At 38.5% G+C, this 20,473-nt stretch overlaps 1 protein-coding gene and 1 long non-coding RNA gene across 7 annotated transcripts in view; one reads left to right on the top strand and one right to left on the bottom strand.

Annotated features, from left to right (window-relative positions):
- Positions 1–20,473, top strand: part of LOC114061339 (DNA repair protein RAD51 homolog 2-like) — a 307,326-nt gene that overhangs the window by 51,027 nt on the left and 235,826 nt on the right. For 5 of the 6 annotated variants that reach the window (XM_027891733.1, XM_027891729.1, XM_027891731.1 and 2 more), the window contains exon 3: positions 2,175–2,252. The exons of the other annotated variant lie outside the window; for it this stretch is intronic. In XM_027891733.1, the coding sequence (XP_027747534.1) occupies positions 2,175–2,252 (78 nt within the window). The remainder of the gene's footprint in view (positions 1–2,174; positions 2,253–20,473) is intronic. 6 annotated transcript variants of the gene reach the window in all.
- Positions 4,056–10,275, bottom strand: LOC114061341. The gene is made up of 4 exons (XR_003572096.1): positions 10,247–10,275; positions 5,604–5,812; positions 4,882–5,051; positions 4,056–4,276 (listed from the first exon to the last, which is right to left on the bottom strand). It is a non-coding gene; the product is annotated as an uncharacterized LOC114061341 (long non-coding RNA).

Genomic DNA, 20,473 nt, shown 5'->3' with positions numbered 1-20,473 from the left:
CTAGATGTGAAAGGACCCATAACACATTATTAGTCCTGTAAGCAACTCAGACCACTTGGTTTGTGTATGTTTAATATGTTGTTTTAATCCTATCTGAAATCAGTCCTGCCATTGTAAATGGTTTGCTAAAAGGGTAATCTTTCTCAGGAAGAGGCAGAAATGAAAATTTCAAAATGAATGTGCTGTTAGAATGAAGTAGAATGTAAGTGTCTTTTGTTTTTACTTCTAATTGTGCTTGAGAAGGCAATTGCTTGGGTTATGTGTTAGATTAGTTAAGAAACCAAGGAAGCTGTTCATCTGACAGAAAATTAATCTGATGAACAAGCTGAAAGGACATTGTCAAGCTGTTTCAGGCTTAGAGGTTGTCTTCTGTAAAATTGTAATCTAGCCCATGAGAACTTGTGTCCTAAAAATATGTTAGATTTTTATGAGAACAGTAATGGCTTTGTAAAAGCAGTGCTGGCTGTAAAATCCCACCACTTATATACCAGTGTAAGAATTCATTAACTGTTTGTTGGTAATTTTTGTAGGAAATGGTTATGTCCAGTTAGATTCCCAGATCTTTGCATACTTCTGCTTCAAGACAGATAAAAAAATGCTTAGTTTGTTACAAATTAAAGTGATGAATAAAACACAAGTTTCTCTACCATGGTCTGAGCTCTTGCATTCATTTAGCCTTTTTGTACTTGCCAGATTATCATCTGAAGGAGTTAAGACTAAAAGTCTTTTTCTCCAGCTCTAAAATTCTCAGACATGCAAGGCTTCTTCCCTGGGAAGCAAACTCAGTTTCTACTTGTAACTGCACCGTTCTTACATAGCCATCTCTCTAACCTTGTCATCAGAGGAGACAGACTGCAGGGTGATTGTGAACACTGCTGTTTCACTTTCATCCTTGCTTTATGAAATAGCCTCTGTTTAGCTCTTCCGATCAGAGACCGTTTCCAGTCTGAGAAGCCTTAAAGTTGTTTTAGATTGCAGGAGCGGTCAGAAAAGCCCAGGACTATCACAAGAACTAATGCTTTATTACTTAAACATAAAAAATACCTCTTACCAAATTAAATTTTTTTTTAATAATTAAAAAAGTAGATTTAAGCTGCATTAGGCTAAGTGAACACTTGAAGTGGAATGTAAATGTACACAGCAAACTATTTCGTATGACTGTTAATGGGTGTTTTTAATCAAGTTATCTGTAGCTGTGACTGTACTATTTTTGTTATTTTTTCAAAGTTTACATGAATAAATTTTACCTAATGTAAAAAGTCTTTAGAAATTAATTCTAAGCCTGTGTGTTAGAGCGCTAGCTGGACAGGGAAATTTGTGCATTTTATTTGTGTGCTGCTAAGAGATAGGACAGTATGACCTATTTAAGGTCCCTTCTAGTCCGCCAATGCCTATCCTGTTAATGTATCTGCCAGCTGCAAGCTCTAACTTCCTGTCACAGACATAAAAGCCAAACTCAATCTTTCCTGGAAAAAGCTCAAGAGTGTGTTGGTATGAACAAGAACACTATCCTCCTCACAGCATGCACAAATTGTCAAGCAAAAAAAAAAAAAAGAATGCTGTCTTGCGCTTCTTCAGTCTCAGCTAGTACTTTCAAATATTTGTTTGAAAAAGTCAGAATTATTTTGTGTTTAAAATTGTCTGTAAACTTATTCTAGCTCTGGGGAAACCAGTGTTCAGTCTTCTGCCATTTGTGCTCATCAATCGGTTTGTCATAGCATTGTATATTTTTAGTGCACAGCATGAGCAGTGAGTTTAGTCTGACCTTTTCAACTTTGTTGCTCTGATCTTGAATTCTTTTAAGCTGTTGAGCAGAAGTAGGCTTTCGTGTTGTGGAGACTGGAGAAAACTAAGCTACCATATTATCTCCCACCCACAGGATTTTCCTACTGTAGTTTAGGAACAGAAGATCTGAAGCTGGAATCTTTGGCTTCTCTTCCTTGCTTTGCCCTTGATCTCTTGTCAGATTGTGGTTAAATTGTTTTATTCTTCAAACCTGAATTTACCATTTTTTAAAATTTGGGGGTATATTTTTATTCTTCAGCTCTTTTTTGCTTTCTTAATATTTCACGATATTCCTAGGGGGAAAATAATGAGTTGACCTTCTCTTCACCTCAGAATAAGATCAGTTCTGTGGTTTATTACTTCTCTCTCTTCAAATCCCCTTTTTTCAGTCCTGGTGCCAAATGGAATGAAAACACTGAAGGAATTATCAAGTGAACTGAGGAGCCCCCAGAGATCAGAGGCTGTTGGTTGGTTTTAGTTGGTTTATTTATTGATTTATGTCTGCACTTAATGCTTAGGATTGGATCTGCAGGTGACTTAATTAAAATAAAAAAGAATATCCTGTGAGAACATAAACTTACCTGTTTTGCAGGAACCATGAGATTACAGATCAAGCAGCTGTTAAAAAAGTTTCTAAAACACTTCCTTCTTGTAGTTTTAAAGCTAATGCAGAATATGCAAGTCCTAGTGAAGTGCTCCGGCATGATATGAATTTAAATTGCATTGTAAAGTATCATAATACTTTGGCAGGTTTTAGGGCTTTAGTGTTCTAACTGAATGTTCTGTAAACTGATTGCAGCCTGGTTTACACCATTTTGCTTGAAAGAGAAGATAGTTTGTCTTGGATCACTGAAGCAGTATTGTTAGTTAATTATAATACATCTTTGGATAGGACAATTCATACATGAATATCCTATTGTTTTAATATGAATCCACTCTGAGTTTCTGAGATCCGAGTATTTGGAAATAGCTACTAAAGCCCTTTAATTTTGTTACCATTATGTAATCTGTATTGAGGTTACTGGTCATGGTGAAACTGAAGAACCATATGGCATGATATAAGTAAGGTCTTTTGACTGTGACCTCTCATGTGGATCCTGTGAAGCTTAGTGAATTTTAAATATGCAAAAAGGTAATGAGTACAGATAGCACTATTGGTATTGCCAGATTGTTTGGAAGATGAATTCCAACAATTGCACCATGTCTGTGCATACTGAAGACTAAATTTCCCAACTGAGACTAGTGTGCATGTGTGAATCCTAAAGACTAAAGCACATGCCTGAAAAGGTAAAGAGGGAGACCTTATCAATGTGTTTAAGTATCTGAAGGGAAGGTGTCAAGAGATGTAGCCAGGCTCTTCTTTGTGGTGCCAAGCAATAGGACAAGAGATAACAGGCAGAAACTGATGCACAGGAAGTTCCACCTGAATACACAGAAAAACTTCTTCACTGTGCAGGTGACTGTGCATTGGAATGGATTGCCCAGAGAGATTGTGGAGTCTCTCTCACTGGAGACATTCAAGAACTGTCTGAATGCAATCCTCTACAATGTGCTCTAGGATGACCCTGCTTGAGCAGGGTGGTTGGACCAGATGACTCATTGTTGTTTCTTCCAGCCTTGCCCATTCAGTGATTCTCTAATGGAGTTCTCTTCTTGGTTTACGGCTTATGAAGGTAGGAAAGTGCTACAATGTAGCTTTTGCCTTCTACAGTCATAATGATACAGGGAAGTGTAGGGAGATCTGCCTCTTTGATATGTTTGCTTTGATATGAATTACTACTTCTCACCTGATGATTTGGTTGCCACTCAGGCACAATGCCAGCTACCCTCCTGTGATGCGACAGGACAGCTCCATGAGCCACAGGATTCTGTCTCCAAGTCTGAACCTTGGGCATCTGTGACTTTGGTGTCAGAGTTGATAGAATTATTTAACTCACTGGTTCTCGTTCACATGAGCTCAGTAATGGAACAACTGGAATTGTTTCTTTCTAATCCTTTATTTTGGTGCTGGACTTCATGTCTCAACTGTCTTTTAAGAACCTGTTCCAGCATAGGCCCTGTAACCCTCTTCACCAGCTAACAGTGCTGTGGGAAGCCTTTTATTCCTTCAGTCTGTTCTGCCTTTGAGTTAATTCTCCAGTTTCAGACCTTCCATTAAAAAGATAGTTAGACCCACATACTCTCAAAGGTGAGAAAGGAGCTCATCTTCCTTAACGTGCTAGAAGTCAGCATAGTCCACTTACTTCACGACAGGTAAACAGTGGGCACCGAAAAAAGGGGTGACCTGGATAAAACTCATTAGTACATATTGGAGGGAAAAATGTGCCTCCTCAAAATACAATTTGATTCTGGTGCTTGCACTGTGTTTGTGTTTCTTGTAACTCTGTGCTCTTAACAGTAGTGGAGTCTGCCCCTCAGTGCTTCAGTGGAAAGAAAAAAGCCTTTCTGTTTGTTGAGAATGCCACAAGGAAGTGCACCATCATTACAAGACCTGGAACAAACGATATTAACCATTAGGGGAAATGATACTGTGATTGTTTCTGCATGAGGCAAGGTTGTGGTGGTATATGGAACAGTTAGATTTCACAATAAGAGTGGTCATGTTAGGCTGTACTAATTTTGATGCTATATTTCACTAAGTAGGAAGTAGCGACATAATAACATCTAGCCAAATTTTAACGGCTTTTTAATCAAAAGATAAGTCTCTCAGTAAAACAGTGTTACAGATGCTGTATGTGTGTATGGAAATTTCAAGCTGAATGACATACATAATCACTTGATATAGACTATGGAAAGGTTGAAAACTGTCAGCAGGAGCATTCAAAGACCTCTATATATCAGTTTAAGAGAATCTCCGTTCATCTTTTCCTAATTGCTGTGATGAGAGAATACAAAGTTTTACTACTTTGTTGTGGTTTCTTTCTGAAGACGTGATATGACTTACCATCATTAATCAACAATTTGTAATCCAAAAAGCCTTCAGGTACATTTGCTGGGAATCACTAATCTATATAATCAGAAGCACGATAACAGAAGTGATTACAGTCATAGTTGAGTGGTTAGGAGTTACCACCTCTCAACTGCTAAGTAACTTACCTCGGCTGAAAAGAAGTGTGGCCGAATACATGTTGCACCTTCCAATGCAAAGTAGAATGGGTTTGCATGAATCCTGCTGCACACACCAGTTTATTCCTGTGTTCCTGTAACTGCAGTAAGCTTGAGAGCATGCACAGGTCAGTCACTGAGTTTCAGTGGATGGCATATAGCTGTGAAGCATTGTAGCAAGGTTGCAGTTGGTCATTTCCTTATGCCGTAAAAATGTTTAAAAATAAGATGAACTCATACTTCAATGTGGGTGAATATAGAACTTTTTCTGTGGTCCTGCAAATCAGTAGTTTGAATCAGAAAAATGAGACGTGGTCTGGCTCCAAATTCCTTCTGCAGTCTAACATTGTATCCCAATGTTGGTGGAACTGCTCCAAACTAGTTTATCTTTCAAATTACATTGTAAAAAATTAATTCAAGGGTAGGAAAGAGCTAAACACCACTTGTCTCTGTGGACAGTGACCAATTAAATTCTGTCTTAACTCACTGTGGATTATCCTTAAATCTGTACAGAGGTTGAGGAAAAAATATTAAATAAGTATTTATAATATAATATTTAGCATTTAGTCCTGTTTCTTCTGGAGTTTTTGTGCCAGCAATGGATTTTTCTTCTCAGAGAACTGGGGAGGGATCAGAAGGATTTTGATTTATGGGAAGACATAACTGTGGGAATCATATTTGGCTTAGAGCATTACATGAAGCATATGGCTCACCTGCAGAATTTGAACCAGTTAGAAGTGACCCTAGATGCAGGTGTTATGCCAAAAGGGAAGGCCAGGGTGAAGGGACAGAGGATACTTTTAGAGACAGTTGCCTGTGTTCTAGTTGCAGTTCCAGCTGGGTTTCTTCTGGGTTTACTGCAGGATGTTTGAAAAACTGATTCCTTGGTAATCTCAGGCAATTTCTGTGATTGATGATTCTCCTTAATCGTAAAAAGAGCACATTGGTGTTTTTGCTTAATTTGTGCCTATTTCCTACTTTATTATGTAATAATGATTTATTGTCTTAAATTATGGAAGTTTTATAACCTCTTAACCTTTTTTAGAGGTTGAAGTTGGGCACTCTGGCATGTGAATGAACTTCTTCCCAGTGACAGTCTACTCCTAAAATGTTACATTCAAACCTAAACATAACATGATAATAAGAGACAGTATATAGTTGGTGCATTATCTCTTAATTTAATTAAAGTAGGGATCCTTGAGTATGAGCAGATTTTGCATGCTTCACAGAGACAAAATTAATCTAATCTGGATTCTGCTAGACTTCTCATAATATCAGCTATACAAAAAAAAATAAAATTAAGAAGTATTTGGAGAAAAGCAACCCAAGTGGTCACAATGCAGTACAGAAAGATGGGTGAAGAAATGGTAGAAAGAGGAAATGCCTGGACCTTAACTAAAGGAAGACTATGTTTATATTAATTTCTGCTCTCCTAAAACGTCCTGCTGTTGCTTGAGTCTCCCAGGTGAGCCACAGTCTACAAAAGATTCCTACATGAGCTGGTGCTTAACTAGTGCCAGAAAGGGTAGAAAAGACAATGGCTCAAGTATGAATAGCTGCGCTGTTAACAATGGAAAATTTGTCAGGAAAAGGCAAAACACATGCTACTACTGGCTAAGCAACCATGATTCTTTGGGAGTAATATGAACCAGTCTGATACCTGGCAGGGGAGTTGTTTCAGGCTGGCACACGTATATGTAAGGCAGTAGTTTGGGCATGTTTTAACTGAATATCCGGAAGTTGTTTCTGAGCGTGAAATCTGTTAGACCAGCTGTTCCCAAATGGTTTGTGTTTGTGCCCCTGTTTCTGGTGGTGAACTCACCCCAGCAAGCTTGCGACCCTAAATACTAACATAAACAATCACATCTCTGTCAGGCTTGTGACCCCACTCTGTGTGGCTGTGACCCTGCTGGAGGTTACAACCCCTGGTTTGGGAATTGTTGGGATAGACTGTCAAATAGTCCTGCTGGAGGAGCACTGATATGCCCCATCCAGGCCAGGATCATCACAACAAATGCCTTCAGATCTCACAGTAATTTGTAGGCCCCTGCCACCAGTTTGAGACTGTAGCTTATTAGAGCTGACATGTCACTTTGGTACATCAGGAACATCTTGGAGATCAAAAGGTCGTAGTCCTCCCACGCTGCCTCAGTCTTTCTTCATGGACTTGCCTCTTCGTCTTGCTTCTCCGTCAGCTGGCTGGCAGCGAGCCCCGGCGCCCTCGCGGCGTGGCTGATTCGGCCACGACTGCTGGATGTGTACCAGCTGCAACTTCTGCCCCAAGCCAGCCTTCCCAAAATGATTCTCCCTGAATACCCCTTGCCTTAATGAAGGGATTGATGTTTATCTCTCTCTGATGAAATAATTAAAAACTATGTCCAAAGTAATTAAAATCTATTTAGAGAAGTGCTAGTGGAGATGGGCTAAACCTTCCTCTATATTTTGTAAAACTAATCCTGTTATTCATATGCTTGTACATATGAGCACAGTCATACGGATGTGGGATGCTGATGGAGAAATAAATAGAAGGTGGCCTTGTGTGATTGCTGGTGTAGTGTGCAAGACTAGGGTCTTTGATAAGCCATGCAAACAGTCTCCTTAACATAAAATACTAAGTTACAGATGTCCTAATTAGAGATCTGATTCTTAAGCTTTGTTCTGCTTCAATTTTAAATGGATTTTGTGAACAAAAATGAAAATAGATTTCAAATTTGGTTTTTTTGAAAGCATTTGTTACCATAATTTGAAGTAGTAATATTTAAATAGCTCACTGATAATTCAAGACCATTGACTTCATAATTTACAGTCATGGATATTTAACAGTGGCACTGTTGCGTAAATCCAACAAGGGGAGGAGCCTGCAACAGATAATTTATTTTTACGTACATTTTTGTCAATAGATCCCGGAAATTGCCAGTGATGACAGGAAGGAGAGAGGACAATATGGTGCAGAAAAATACCTTATTATTTAGATAAAAACCTGCATTGCATTAGCCCAGAATTCAGTCAGCATAAGTCTTGTTTCAGAACTCTGTGTGGAGTGCTTTTTTTAAGGGTGTTGCTGGACTGATTCTGTGTCAGGCAGGTGCATAGAAAGCATTACACTGAATATGAGAACAGCAAAGTCAAGTTGTGGAGTATGTAAACTACTCAAGAAAATAGTGATAAAATCTTATATTACAGGCTGGCTACTGCATATGCCACTCCCAAATGAAAAAATTGTTTGAAACAGCATCTGTAACTTGATTGTCCCTTAAGCACTAGTTACATGTCAGAAAATGGAGTATACTCCATCTGTCCAGGTTGGATTTGATGCACAAGGGAGCATATCCACTTCATAGTACCTCTTAAGTAATCAGATTAATATCTCCTGAACTCAATTTACCCTTTTGATACTGAGTCTTTCATATGCCATGTTTTCACATATGACGTTCTGTTGAAGCTCTGTGGCTTTTCAGTAATTTCCTTGAAATCTATATGTGGTATGTCCGCCCTCTTTTGAGCTGTTCTTGGGGCATGCATCAATTAAGTATGTTTCTGGCACTTTCTTAATGGCATAGTTTCCTTGGGGTCAAAAAGTGCTTCAAAAACTGAGATCATTTGTTTAATTTAAAAGCAAAAGGGTATGGAACTACAATTTCAAGCTTCAACAGCTATGTTCCTGTAGCTTTGAAGGACTGGGGCAAAAATCTTGATGTCTTATGCACAAAATAAATAAATTCTTGAGTTCCTAAAATATCTGATTTCATCAAGTTTTTTGCTTCCCTTGCTTGTCTTTTAATTTTCATTCCTTTTTTTATATGGTAGATTTTGACTTGTGAAATTTCATTGGTTTTTGGTTTTGCTTAGTGAAACAGAAGGCTGGATTTTGTCATCTGGGTCTAAGGAAGAACTCTTTAAGTGACGCAGGATGGTTCTTAATTAAAATTAATGATAACCAATCTGAATACAGATTTCTATTTCAAATCGTTGAGGCTTTTGGCTCTAGGACATTCTGGGCATGTATACTGTATAGGAGTTGCTATGTTTTTTCAAGTACACTGAAAGTAGAGGTACATAAATTACCATGTTCTACCAGATCCCTCCAGTAAGATTCATTCTGTGTCTCAAATATCTCTTAGCTTGCATCTGCAGTGGTGTTTTCATTGAGATTTTGAAGCAAGTCCTCAGTGATCTTTGCTTACTGCATGTTTGTTCATTATGTGGGGTGGTTTTGATGTGCACCAACTAGAGAATTTTTATAGGAAATCAAACAAGATCTAGTAGTGCTCAAAGCCATTGTGAAGGCAGAAGAATCTAAGCTAATGGCTGGTCATCAAGCCACAGTCAGAGCAGGGATGTTCTCACCAGAGCAAGTGAGTTTGGAACAGAACAGTGATGGACTTAAAGGTAGCTGTAGGGGGATCAACACCAACTCCTTCAGCCGTTTGACACTGTTGGGCCAAATTATTCACTACTGGGGACTTGCTTCTTAAATAAAAACATAGAGTGTTTTCTCTTGTGTGTTTTTCTGTAAGTCAGGCAATACAGACCACTTCCAAAGATCAGTAAGAGAGGTTACTAATAAGCTGTAATGTCTGTTGCCCAGCTTGTGGTTGCTGAGCTCAGGTAATGCTTGATTACAAGAAACAACGGTATGCATTTCAGCAGGGTAACAGCTCAAATCCTACTGGTAGGATTTGACAAGCTCATCTGTGCTGAAACCAGAGCTGCTGTGTCTTTTATTTACTGTTGTTTATGCTATGAAATACAACATTTTGCCTGCCCTTGACCTGTAGGCATATCTCAGCTGCAATAAGCAAATGCCCCAAGTACTGTATTCCGGGATCTGGTCATCCTCAGCATCTGCTGATGAGTGATCTTTCATAAGGCCCACCCAACTCCCTTTTTCCTTGCTGTTTCCTCTGTTTTAACTTCAAACTGATAATGTTGATGTTCTAAGACTTGAAACAGTGGCTGTCATGTTTGAGAGTTATGTTACCCACTGAAAACTGCTACATGCTGAAGGACAAGTGACTACGAAGATGGACCTTTTAAGCTTTATAAGGCTGTAAATCTTTTCTTGTTAATGTTTAATAGGAATGAAGTTCAGGATAAATTTCAGTGCTTTCAAGCTAATATAGTTCCTGTCAGTGACCAAATCTGAATCTCAAGAGGAAGAGTTCATGGTGGTTCAGGTTAAATGCCAAAAACCTCACTATCCTTGGAGCCTTTAGTTTGTTCTGTTGACTGTTCACCAGAATTCTGCAAACTAGCAAAGACTGGTCACTTATTTTCCTCCAGGTTAGTATGAAGTAACTCCAAACAGCATGGGATCAAGTCCTTAATGGCCCTAGAGTTTATTGTCATGGCTTACGGTCAAAACCTGCCCAGTTTTTCTTTTCCCAAGGGTGCGTCTACTTCTTAGTCACCGCTGTGATGGTCATGTGAGCTTACATGAAATGAGCTGTTCCAGAGGGTTCCAGCAGCAGATGAGTCACAGAGGCAGAGAGGTCAGCACAGGCTATTCTTTCTAGTATTTACCACGCACAGTGTAAATATATCCTGAGATGAACCTGCCTTCTGCTAAAAAAAAAAAAATCTTTTGTCTGGATGAGAACATCTTATGTATGAGAAGAGGCTCTATCACCTTAATGCCATTCTGACAGAGTAAAGGACTTGTAAAACTTCAGTGAGCTGTGGATTTCCCTTAAGTAGAGATACCTTGCTTTCCTTACTTGTTTTAACAAGATATTTGGGTCCAACAGGCTGAATAGTAATTTTGAGCAAGTTGAAGTGGCATGTATAATAGGGTGGCATGTAATAGTGGCATGTAAGAGCCCATGCAATATAGATCAATTTTGAGTTTATTCCAGCTTCAGCCCAGGATTTGGTGATTGTTCTTTCTAAGATGGTAGAAAATCACCTGCACTTTAGTGTAGTGCAGTTTTGAATCAAATGCATTTTAAACAAACAAATAAATAAATTATTAAAACTTACTGTGTCTGTAAAACACTGAATTTTCAGCAGACTTCAACATTTTAAAGTACTTATTTTGATTGTGCTGAAAATTGTTGTGACAACTGTGGTTTCAGTGAAAACAAAAAAGAAGTAACGTGTTCTGTGGGGATATGTTTTTGCTGTTAAAATAATCTTGAACACAAGAAAGGAGACAAGGTAGAGGTTTTTGGTCAGAACTAGAGACATGCTACACAAAATGACATCTGGGTTATTGTCTGGATGTTTCTTTATTTCCTCTCTCTCATCATTCTTGCACCCTCCCAACCAAAAAATGTTGTTTTGCAAGGTTTTACTTTTGCTAAACCAGTGAAGAATAAAACAGAAATAAAACTGTTTACCAGTTGGCCCTGCTGCTTAGTTCCATATGAAATTATGTGGTGCTTGTCTTGCATTTTGACCAGGTACCGGTAGTAGTGGCATGCCATATTCTAATCGCTCTGATAAACAATTCCTTGCTAGTGGTTGCTTTGCATACAGTGGTCAGCAATTCCTACACTCAATGGTGCCATTGAAAATGTTTGAGATTGCTGCCCAGTTTCAGCAGTTTAATTGCTAATGATGTGTTATTGCTTCAGAATTTAATAGCTGTTTCTGGTTATGATGAAGTTGGTTTAAACCTGCAAACTTTTTAAAGCTTCATTTGTCGCTTCCTCCTTGCAGTGTGGTTTCCTCCTTTCTTACCTTCAAAACACTGTGGTCCAGGGTGCTGGGTGAGGTGACATGTCCTATTTTACACTTAAGTGGAAAAGACTGCGTCATGGGCACTTGAAGCTCCGTGGGGTTTTCTTAGTTGAGATGCTCAGATGTGGCTTCCTGTCATCACCTGATTACTTTGAATGCTAAAATGATCTTCTTACATTTGATATTATTGTCTTAAACTTAAGAAGAGGACAGGCATAGATTTTAATGTTACCAGTGTGTGCTACCTGTTTTGGAGTGAGCACAGTGATGATCAAAACATTACACAGCATACCCTCATAGTAAACCTGAGAAGAAAACCTCTTGTTTGTCTCATGGGCTGCCTCTGCTGCCTTTCCAGTCTTTTCTCCATCTCTGGGGACACAATTCCATATTGATTCTATTAACAAGGCAGTCATATTCTTATTGACACACTGGTCTTTCAAAGATTAAATCAAGACATCAAGACCTAGTGATACCAACCTTTTAAATGCCAGTAAAAAGGAGACTTGTAGAATCATGTGATGCCCTGACTGATGGTGGTCAGTGTAAAATTTTCAGGGCAGGGACTTGTGCCTTCAGTGTCTGAGCATCCTGTTTCTATTACCTAAAAAAACAAGTGGTGATCATTTCTTTTGTCCATTTTTATCTTTGTCTCACTTGACCATGTAATGGCAACAGAGTTGATATTAATAGAGTATCCTTCCTCATCCCTGTTTCCAACAACATTAGACATGTGTTGTGCTTGCAGGTTCTGCATTCGAAATTGTCAGAACAAATAGAGCAGGAAACAAACCTTTGGATTTTTTTCCAAATCTCTTAATTCATGAACCCCTAAAAATGGCCCTGTCATGCTTTCCTGCCATTTCTCAATTCCTTGCAAAGGGAAACATTAAAACAGCCATATGGTAGATGTGTTCAGTTAGAGGGCTCACAATCAGCTTCTTATCTGATGGAACTACAAAGTTCAACATACAAAATAGTGTCATTCATTGTTTATCCTCAAAATTTTAGCAGAAATGTGTTGAACAGTGCTCAACGGGATCGCTGTAGCCTACTTGTTTGAAAGCAGCTGGTGATTTGGGGTACTCAGGTTCTGGAGTATATGTTAAAATGGCTTGAAGGGCATAAAGGTTTTCTGATTTGTTTCAGGTTTGGGTTGTTGTTTTATTTTATAAATCAAGGCTTAAAGAATCAGACCCTTCATTTTAGGCTTCTGGATAAATTGAAGTATGAAAAAAATGTTTTCCTGTACATTTTTTCTTACTTTTAAAAGAACTGTACTTTCTTCCCTTCCATTTTCTTTCTGTGATAGTCTTAGTATCACTTGGAGGTACTTTTATGTTTTCTTCTGCATTTTTCTGACTACCATTACTGTCATTTTCTATATATACTCTTCTTTGTTATGCTACATTTGTTATACCTCTTTATTAATTTATACACAAGGTTACGTGTTTTGATGAATCTCCAGTATGTGCTTGATCTATTAACTGTGGACTCTTTCAAAAGACAGGGACCTTATTCTCCTAATAGCTAAGTGCCTAATTATAAATCTACTTTGTTGCTGTTAAATGTGCTGATGGTTTGAAGATTATCTTTTCTGCCAACTCAGGTTAGTAAATACTTAGTAAAAGTGGAATAGTGCTGCTTGACAGCAGGAATAGAAAAATACTTTCTCTTCTGGAACCTTCTGTCTGATTTCAGAATGTTTTGAACAGAACTTAAGGAAACTCTGGGGTTTTTTTTCCCCAAATCTGAATTCTGCAGATAGGATAATTCTGTTCCTCTAGAAATAAACAATGAATGTTTTAATGGAAAAATTACTCTTGTTGGTAAGCCCCAACTAGTGATTAATAACATACATACAGAACTAGGACATCCCAAACTTTGGCCTAATGAGAGCCCTGGCCTGCCAAATCTCTTGCAGTACACATCCCCTCGTAATTCACAGCCCACTTCTCTTCTCTCATATTAATCCCAGGATAACATTAAACTACCAGTAAGTTATAGCCTTCAAATGTTGACATTCCTTGACAAAGTAATTGGGCGTAAAGTCAGTGATGAACTTACTGTAACTAACCAGATGTAACCAAGGTGGGTTTAAAGAGAGTGTTTTAAATCCCACCTCATGGTCATTTTCCTAACACCTAATATAGGCAAGATGAAAAGAATTTTGGTCCTTTCAGACTATTGACACAAACAATTGTGGCTTCTACTTGCATCTGTAGTTAGGACAGTAGTTAGGACTGTACTTTTTAATAGATGTTAGTGTTATTGTAAGGCACTAAGATGAGCTCTCTGCAAACCACAGTCTCTGTCCTCTTGTCCTTGGACTGTCAAACACAAGCAGTGGTTGACAAAAGCTGTTCTACTGGCTTATCATTGTATTTCAACTTTCATCTGGAGACTCCACATCCAATGAATCAGTATGGAAGCTCAGGCTCCCATTTAGTCCTTGTTGAATTTCTAAAGTTGTTGCAAAGGTCATTGATGTAGCTTCTGCAGTATGTAGTGAAACTGATGAGTTGACAAATTAATTTTGCATCAGACTGTAAACAGCTGTCTGATGGTTAAAACATTCAACTGCTATTGGCCTGTACTGGATGCAAAACAGTGACCTAAAAGTGAAACATATCTCCTAGAGCTAGTTGGTTTCATGATTTAGGCCAAACTAATGACCCAGCAATGAAAACTCTATTTCACTCCATGACCAAAGACTGAGTCAGAGACTCTGAGTAACCACAGTTGATGAACCACAGTTTTTTGAGCTTTACTGCACTTGGGCAGAAAATGCTTGGAGAAGTTGTAGCAATAAACTGGCAGATAGACCTGATTTTCTGACCATCTCTTACTAAGAGTTTCCACCAGCAGGTTCCCTGTGGTTCTAGACTCAAGACCCTGTGTATGATACATATATATTTATGTGCATAGGTGTGTTTACAGTAATTTATTTTGATACTTATATTAGTTTATTTCCTTGTTAGTGAAGAAGGAATGTATCTGTAAATGAAGGCTTTTGCTCTCTGTCCAGACTCTTCTCCCAGCAGGCTTACCGATAGGATAATCCAGTATCTGTGAAGTTAGTCAGTGACTATTGTGGGGAACCTGCTTCTGGCCTCTGAGTAAGTCTTGGAGGAGAGAGATCACTGATAAGGAAGCATCATGCTGTTTATACTCACATGCTTGTGCAACCAACATTGCAAAAGGAAACAAATAAAAGATAATGTAACATAGTTTTTAAAGCTTCACCTTTGGCCTTTGGGCTTTACAGATAAATACCTGATGGTGGACAGGGTAAGTCCATGTGTTACGTGCCTCTTGACTGTGTTTTCATTTCCAAGATACAGTCTGTTGCCCTAAAATGAAAGTTCCAATCTGTACTGAAGACAGCTATAAGTGCTTGTGACTCAAAACAATTAATAAAACGGATGTCCGTCTTACCCCAGATGTCCAAATTATTTGAAGTAATAATGCATACAAGAATGCTGGGATGCTAGAATGAAGGGGCACTTTCCTTCTAAATACCAGCAGATTAATTTTCATTTGTGAATTTAATTCTTTGGAATGGTGCCAGATCCATTCTACCATTGTGATGGTTTCCCAGGCAATTTCCAAGATGGACAGCAGGACCAAAGGCTTTCCCCTTTTCGACTTATAACATGCTTACACGCAACTTTTATGGAAAAAAGTTATTCTATTTCTCTTCTTGACTGTTTTTTTAGCTCCTTTAAAAGATTAGCCATCATTCAGTGTAGTGCTACTATAGCCAAATAAAGGCAATGTAAATCAGAGGAAAGAATGAAAGTTTGTGCATACAGCATAAGAAACAGCCTTAAAAACCATGATCAAGAGATTATCCTGGGGTGGGAAAGTCACTGAAACTTTCTCAGCAGAAGCTGTCTTTCTAATTAGCTCTGGCAAAGAGCCTCTCGATGGGATCCTGGTATGCTTTATCAGGATTGCCAAGTAGAAAGGAGTAATTCTGTTTATTACTGTACCCAAGACTGGTAAGCTTCTGCTGGAATTTGTATTCAGTTCTGATTCTCGGATTTTGGAAGATACAAAGATGGAGGGGAGACCACAAAAAGCAGTCCATGTTGTAGAAACTCTTTTTCATATAAGGCTTCAGGAGTCTGGTGACAATGTGAGATTACAGAGGTACTTATGCTTGGAATTGCTATTTGGCAGTTCAGTCTTCTCAGCTGTGTGGGCAGATGTGTAAGAGTGTGCAGTAACTGGAAGAAGAAGTGGTAAACTTCAGCCTTAGAAAGGTATAGCTTCCTAGCAAGTGTGGGTGACAACTTTGGAGCAGCTCACCTGTGAAGCTGATATGCTAGTTATTGATATATTTAAGACCACATGGAACATCTGTATAGAAACAGTGTTAAACCCAGCTTCTTGGGGTGTAGACCAGAGTAGATGCTAAAAGAAAACTCTGCTGGCTGTGTGTGCTGCCATGATTTTACTGTAATGGAAAATGAGACTGGAAAATGAAAGGCCGGCTAAATGCACTCCATTCGGTATGTTTTATAGATGAAGGCATGAAACTTTTTTTGCAGTGTAATCACTGGGTTTCTGAACAGCCTTGTCAGAACCTGGCGAAGAAATGCATCTGTGGAAGAAATTAAAATCTGAAGTCATCCTAAGGCATGAAAGAAAGTGCATACTTACAACTCTGCACTTCACTAACAATACTTATATGAGTTTTTCTAGAAGTTTTCATGGAAAACTCCTTCATTTTTCTAGGCATTATGCCTAAGGAGTAACTTATTCCTGTTCACTCCTAGCATGTGTGTACGCTGTTAGTTTCTGCGTGCAGTGACATGTAAGCTTGGTGAGGTGCACAAACCAGCCTTGTGTATCTGCGTTTCCTTCTGAAATTTGCCCTCACAGAACTTGTGGGTTGGATGAACAGGTGCAAATTACAGTTTCCGAATATATAAAGCAGAATTCTTGTACAAATAGTTGTTGTGGAAGAGCTTACCTTTCTTTTTCACTGACTCTACAGTCAGAAGTTTTCATAGCCTCTCACTGGATACAGCTTTTCCTGGCCACATGCTGCTCAGTCCTTTGCGTTTGTAGTGGAGATCAAAAGCATAGAAAAGCTCCTTTGAGCTGTGGCCAGTAATATTTACCAAAAAAACCCCATTCACTGAGACACTGGATGGCTCAGGAAGCTCTCTGCATGTTTGCAAGTGTGCCAGATGCAGAGGGTTCAGATGGAAACTACAGGTCAGATTTGGGAGGTGTGGGGTGAGGTGTGACTGCTGCATAGTTCTTAACAATTCAAATTGATTGCTGTCAGTGTCATCATAAAAGTTGTTCATTTGTGGTCTATAGACATCAAAAATATGTTCAAAATAATACTTGTCTCTGAGTGGGATTTCTGAATTGTACTGTGACCATCAATGCTTCCGTAGCAATAAGTAAATGTGTTTACCTTTGCTCTCTGGTTCTGTATAGTTTGGCAGACTTAAATGATTGGTGTGAAAAGCACTGATCCAGTACAGAATGAGCTCCTGATTAGCCACTTAGATAAAATGGGATTTTATTCTTTTCTGTTTTCATGACTGTCAATGGCTTATAAGAAGTCACCTTTTTTGAGGACTGAGTTCAGTTATCTTTTAAGCAGAGTCACAGTTGAAATAAAATAAACCTTTGAAACAGTGATGGTGTTCAAAAATCTTTGAGTACATGTGACTGCTTTGCTAAATCTAATGAGGGGTAAAGTGGGGAAGAGAAGAAACTGTAATATTTAAATAATATATTTAAATTACTTAATCCTTGGGAAGTGCTCAGATATGTGAGCAAAGCCTCTTAAGACTCATGAATTTATGCATTTATTTTCAAACTTGTGAGTTTGACAATGTAACTATGTGGAGGACTCTGGCACACAGAGATGGTGTCCCAAACAATAGAACAGCATATTCAGTGATCAGGGGAAACTAGTCCTGTAGAGGAGTGAAACCAGAAGGTCTGTACTACTGACATATCAGTTCTGGGAGGAGGAGGAGGACAAAGAATGCACGGTCTGGGTTTCCCTATCAGATTTTTCTCCTTATCAGAAATGGTGGTCACTGTAAATAGCTTTACAATAAGGATATATAAGAAATAAGAAAATAGCTGCTATAGCCATTTACCAGTGTGTGAGTCCCCAGTGCCCTGGTGTTGTCAACTTGCAACCTAGAACTGCCAGGACTGGGCTGACAACCTGGAAGGTGATCCTCAAAGGGAAAAAAAAGGAATTAGTCTTTAACACAGTAAAGTAACATCCAGCTTCTAATGGACATGGGTTAGATGAAGACATGTTGATGACAGGAGTGGTGGTCTGTGGAAAAACCTGTGTAGGCCAAGCTCTCTCAGTGGTCTGCAGGGTAACTGCACTGTAAACTGGTAAAGAGGTGGCAGCAACTGGGGCAGTATGTACTCACAAGAGAGTAGGTTCCCAGCTTATTAAGGTGAAGAGCTTTAGGACTAGAGGAAGCCCTTCTAGTCAAAGAACACAGCCCAAATGCACAAACCTCTTTGAGAACAGCTAAACTCTGGTTTACACCTAGAGATGAACGTGTTGTGATACATTTCACAAATTGGCATAATCCTTGAAGTCCCCATTTAGGAGTTGACTCTGGTTATTTGAAAGTAAAACATTAAGTTGGTTTCTCAATCAAGACATTTGATAGAATTTGCAGGTGTCTAGTAGAAATACGTGTGTTCTCCCATATTATGTCATGTTAGAATAAGGAATATTTTTACCATGGAACCATTTAAAGCAATAGGAATGAGCCTTGGATTCTATCTTGCCAGCTGAAGAAGTACTCAGGATCTCACTTGGCAATCCATGGCTCATATAAAAACTTTTGCTAAGACTATTTACAGAAGTTAAACTTTTTCAAATGAAATATTAAATCAAAAGATGGCAGGCCTAAACCACAGGAGAGACCCTCTGGATTTGTCTTTCCTTTGGGTGACCAAATTTCATGTGTTTTGGATTAATGAGATGACGCATAAAGGAAGGTACTAAAAGGGAGAGAAAATTGTTGAAACTGCTTCATCCAGTTCACCCTGAGAAAGCGCAGCTTATGTCTCTGCACCAGTGTTTATAATTCTGACTTGTGTAAGAACTCCTGCTTGAGTATTTTTTTACTTTCTGAATCAAAATTAAATACCAACTACAATGTTGTAACCTTTAAAATGTTCTGTGAATGATGATATCTCTTTTGGGGAGGCATGCTTCTTATTCATCAAGCCTTATGTTATTGTGGGTTGTTCCTTTTTTCCCAATGAGTACCTCATAATAAAAGCCAGATCAAGCCTACTCAGTAAGAGGAATTGAAGGATTGCAGATGAGAAGAGATGAAGGAATTCTCTGTCCTCTTGAAGGGAACTGGGTACTTCTTTCTCAATGCTTCTTTTCCAACATCTCCAAGCCCTGCTATGTTTGGAAATAGGATTCAGATTAAAAGTGACCTTCCATTGTGATTTTTGTGCATTCAGAAAGAAGTTATCTGTCCTGCAAATGACATGTTCTTGCTACATCTGGCAAGAAGGCAGGAGAGTCAGCAAACAGAGGCTGTTGCTTGTGTCTTACTGTGAATTAACATCTCATTTTTCAATTGGTTTCCTGTTATCTGTCAGAACTCTCTTGTGTAACTTCAGTTCCTCCAGAAATAACTGTCTCTCCTGAGTAACTCATGGTGAAATGGTGGTTTTAACTTCCTTTTGACTGAGTTCCAAGTTAAAGGATAATGGATCTTTCTGTTCTCTTTGGTTGCTGCACTCCATGCTCATCTTCATAAATATTACTGAAACTGCAGAAAGTGAATTTATTTTCCAGTGCATGCAATAGTCTCTTCAGTGTCTGTAAAGATGGTTTAAAATGTTCAGCTACTAGCTTGACTGTGTTATAGATTGCATTCATTGCAAGTGCTGTCCAGTTCTGTTATTATTTCACCATTGTTCATACCTGATGATGTGTAAACAATTCCATATAGAAATGCACCATCATCTTTGTCCGGAGGTATCTTTTCAGAGAACATGCTTAATAGAGGTAGTTTCTCCAAATATGATTTTTTTTTTGTTTGTTCTGAGCTGTTGAAGAATTAAAAAAAAGGAACAAGGAAGTTACTTAGTAAAATTAAAGGAAACTCTCAGCTTACATTTGTAAAGCCCTTTTACTTAGCTGCTTTGGTTGGTCTAAAAATATTTTAAATCCCTTGTCCATACTTGCTCAAGCTAGGCTTCTTCAAAAGACAGGAGTATCAAATCCTAATGTGCAGTTATCTTTCAGAATACATGTTCTTCAGGAGATGAGTGTCTGAAACAACTGTGACTTTCACATTCCATCAACCTCTCCTAAATAAACACAAAGCTGTTTTAGTATATAATAGAAGAGATAGATACATATGTGCCTGTGCATATGTGTATACATGTAGATAGATTAATTGATAACCACACACTCAGAAGTATTTTGCAATCTCTTGGGGCAACTTGGGTGAATGATCATTCGTTTTATGGTTTTCTTCCGAGTTGTTACGATTATCAAATCTTTTTTCGCCTAATAGTGAAATACTTTACTTGGGAAATTGCAGACTAGTCTTTGGTCAAACATTGGTTGATTTAAAACAACAGTAATAACAAACACCCATCCAACGGAACCACAAAAAAAAAAAAAACAAACAAAGATGTCTTTAGAGCCAACAGGTATGTACCAATAGCTTCAGGTGCTCCCTTCCAGGACAGAATTTGAAGATGGAGACAGTAGTCATAATTCTGAGAGAATATGGTTACAAAATTTTGCATGTGTTAGGGTGGCAACTTGGAAATTTCAGGTATCACAAATTGTTCTTTAGCCGAACGCATCATCTGGCTCACATCTTTCCCCATGTGATATTTGCAATCCCAGCAT

This window comes from Empidonax traillii, unplaced genomic scaffold (assembly GCF_003031625.1).
Source record: "Empidonax traillii isolate 1590-97213 ecotype Southwest subspecies unplaced genomic scaffold, ASM303162v1 scaffold328:size603334, whole genome shotgun sequence".
Taxonomy (NCBI): Eukaryota; Metazoa; Chordata; class Aves; order Passeriformes; family Tyrannidae; genus Empidonax; species Empidonax traillii.
The sequence above is the reverse complement of the archived record's forward strand: the minus strand, read 5'-3'. Positions and strand labels throughout refer to the sequence as shown.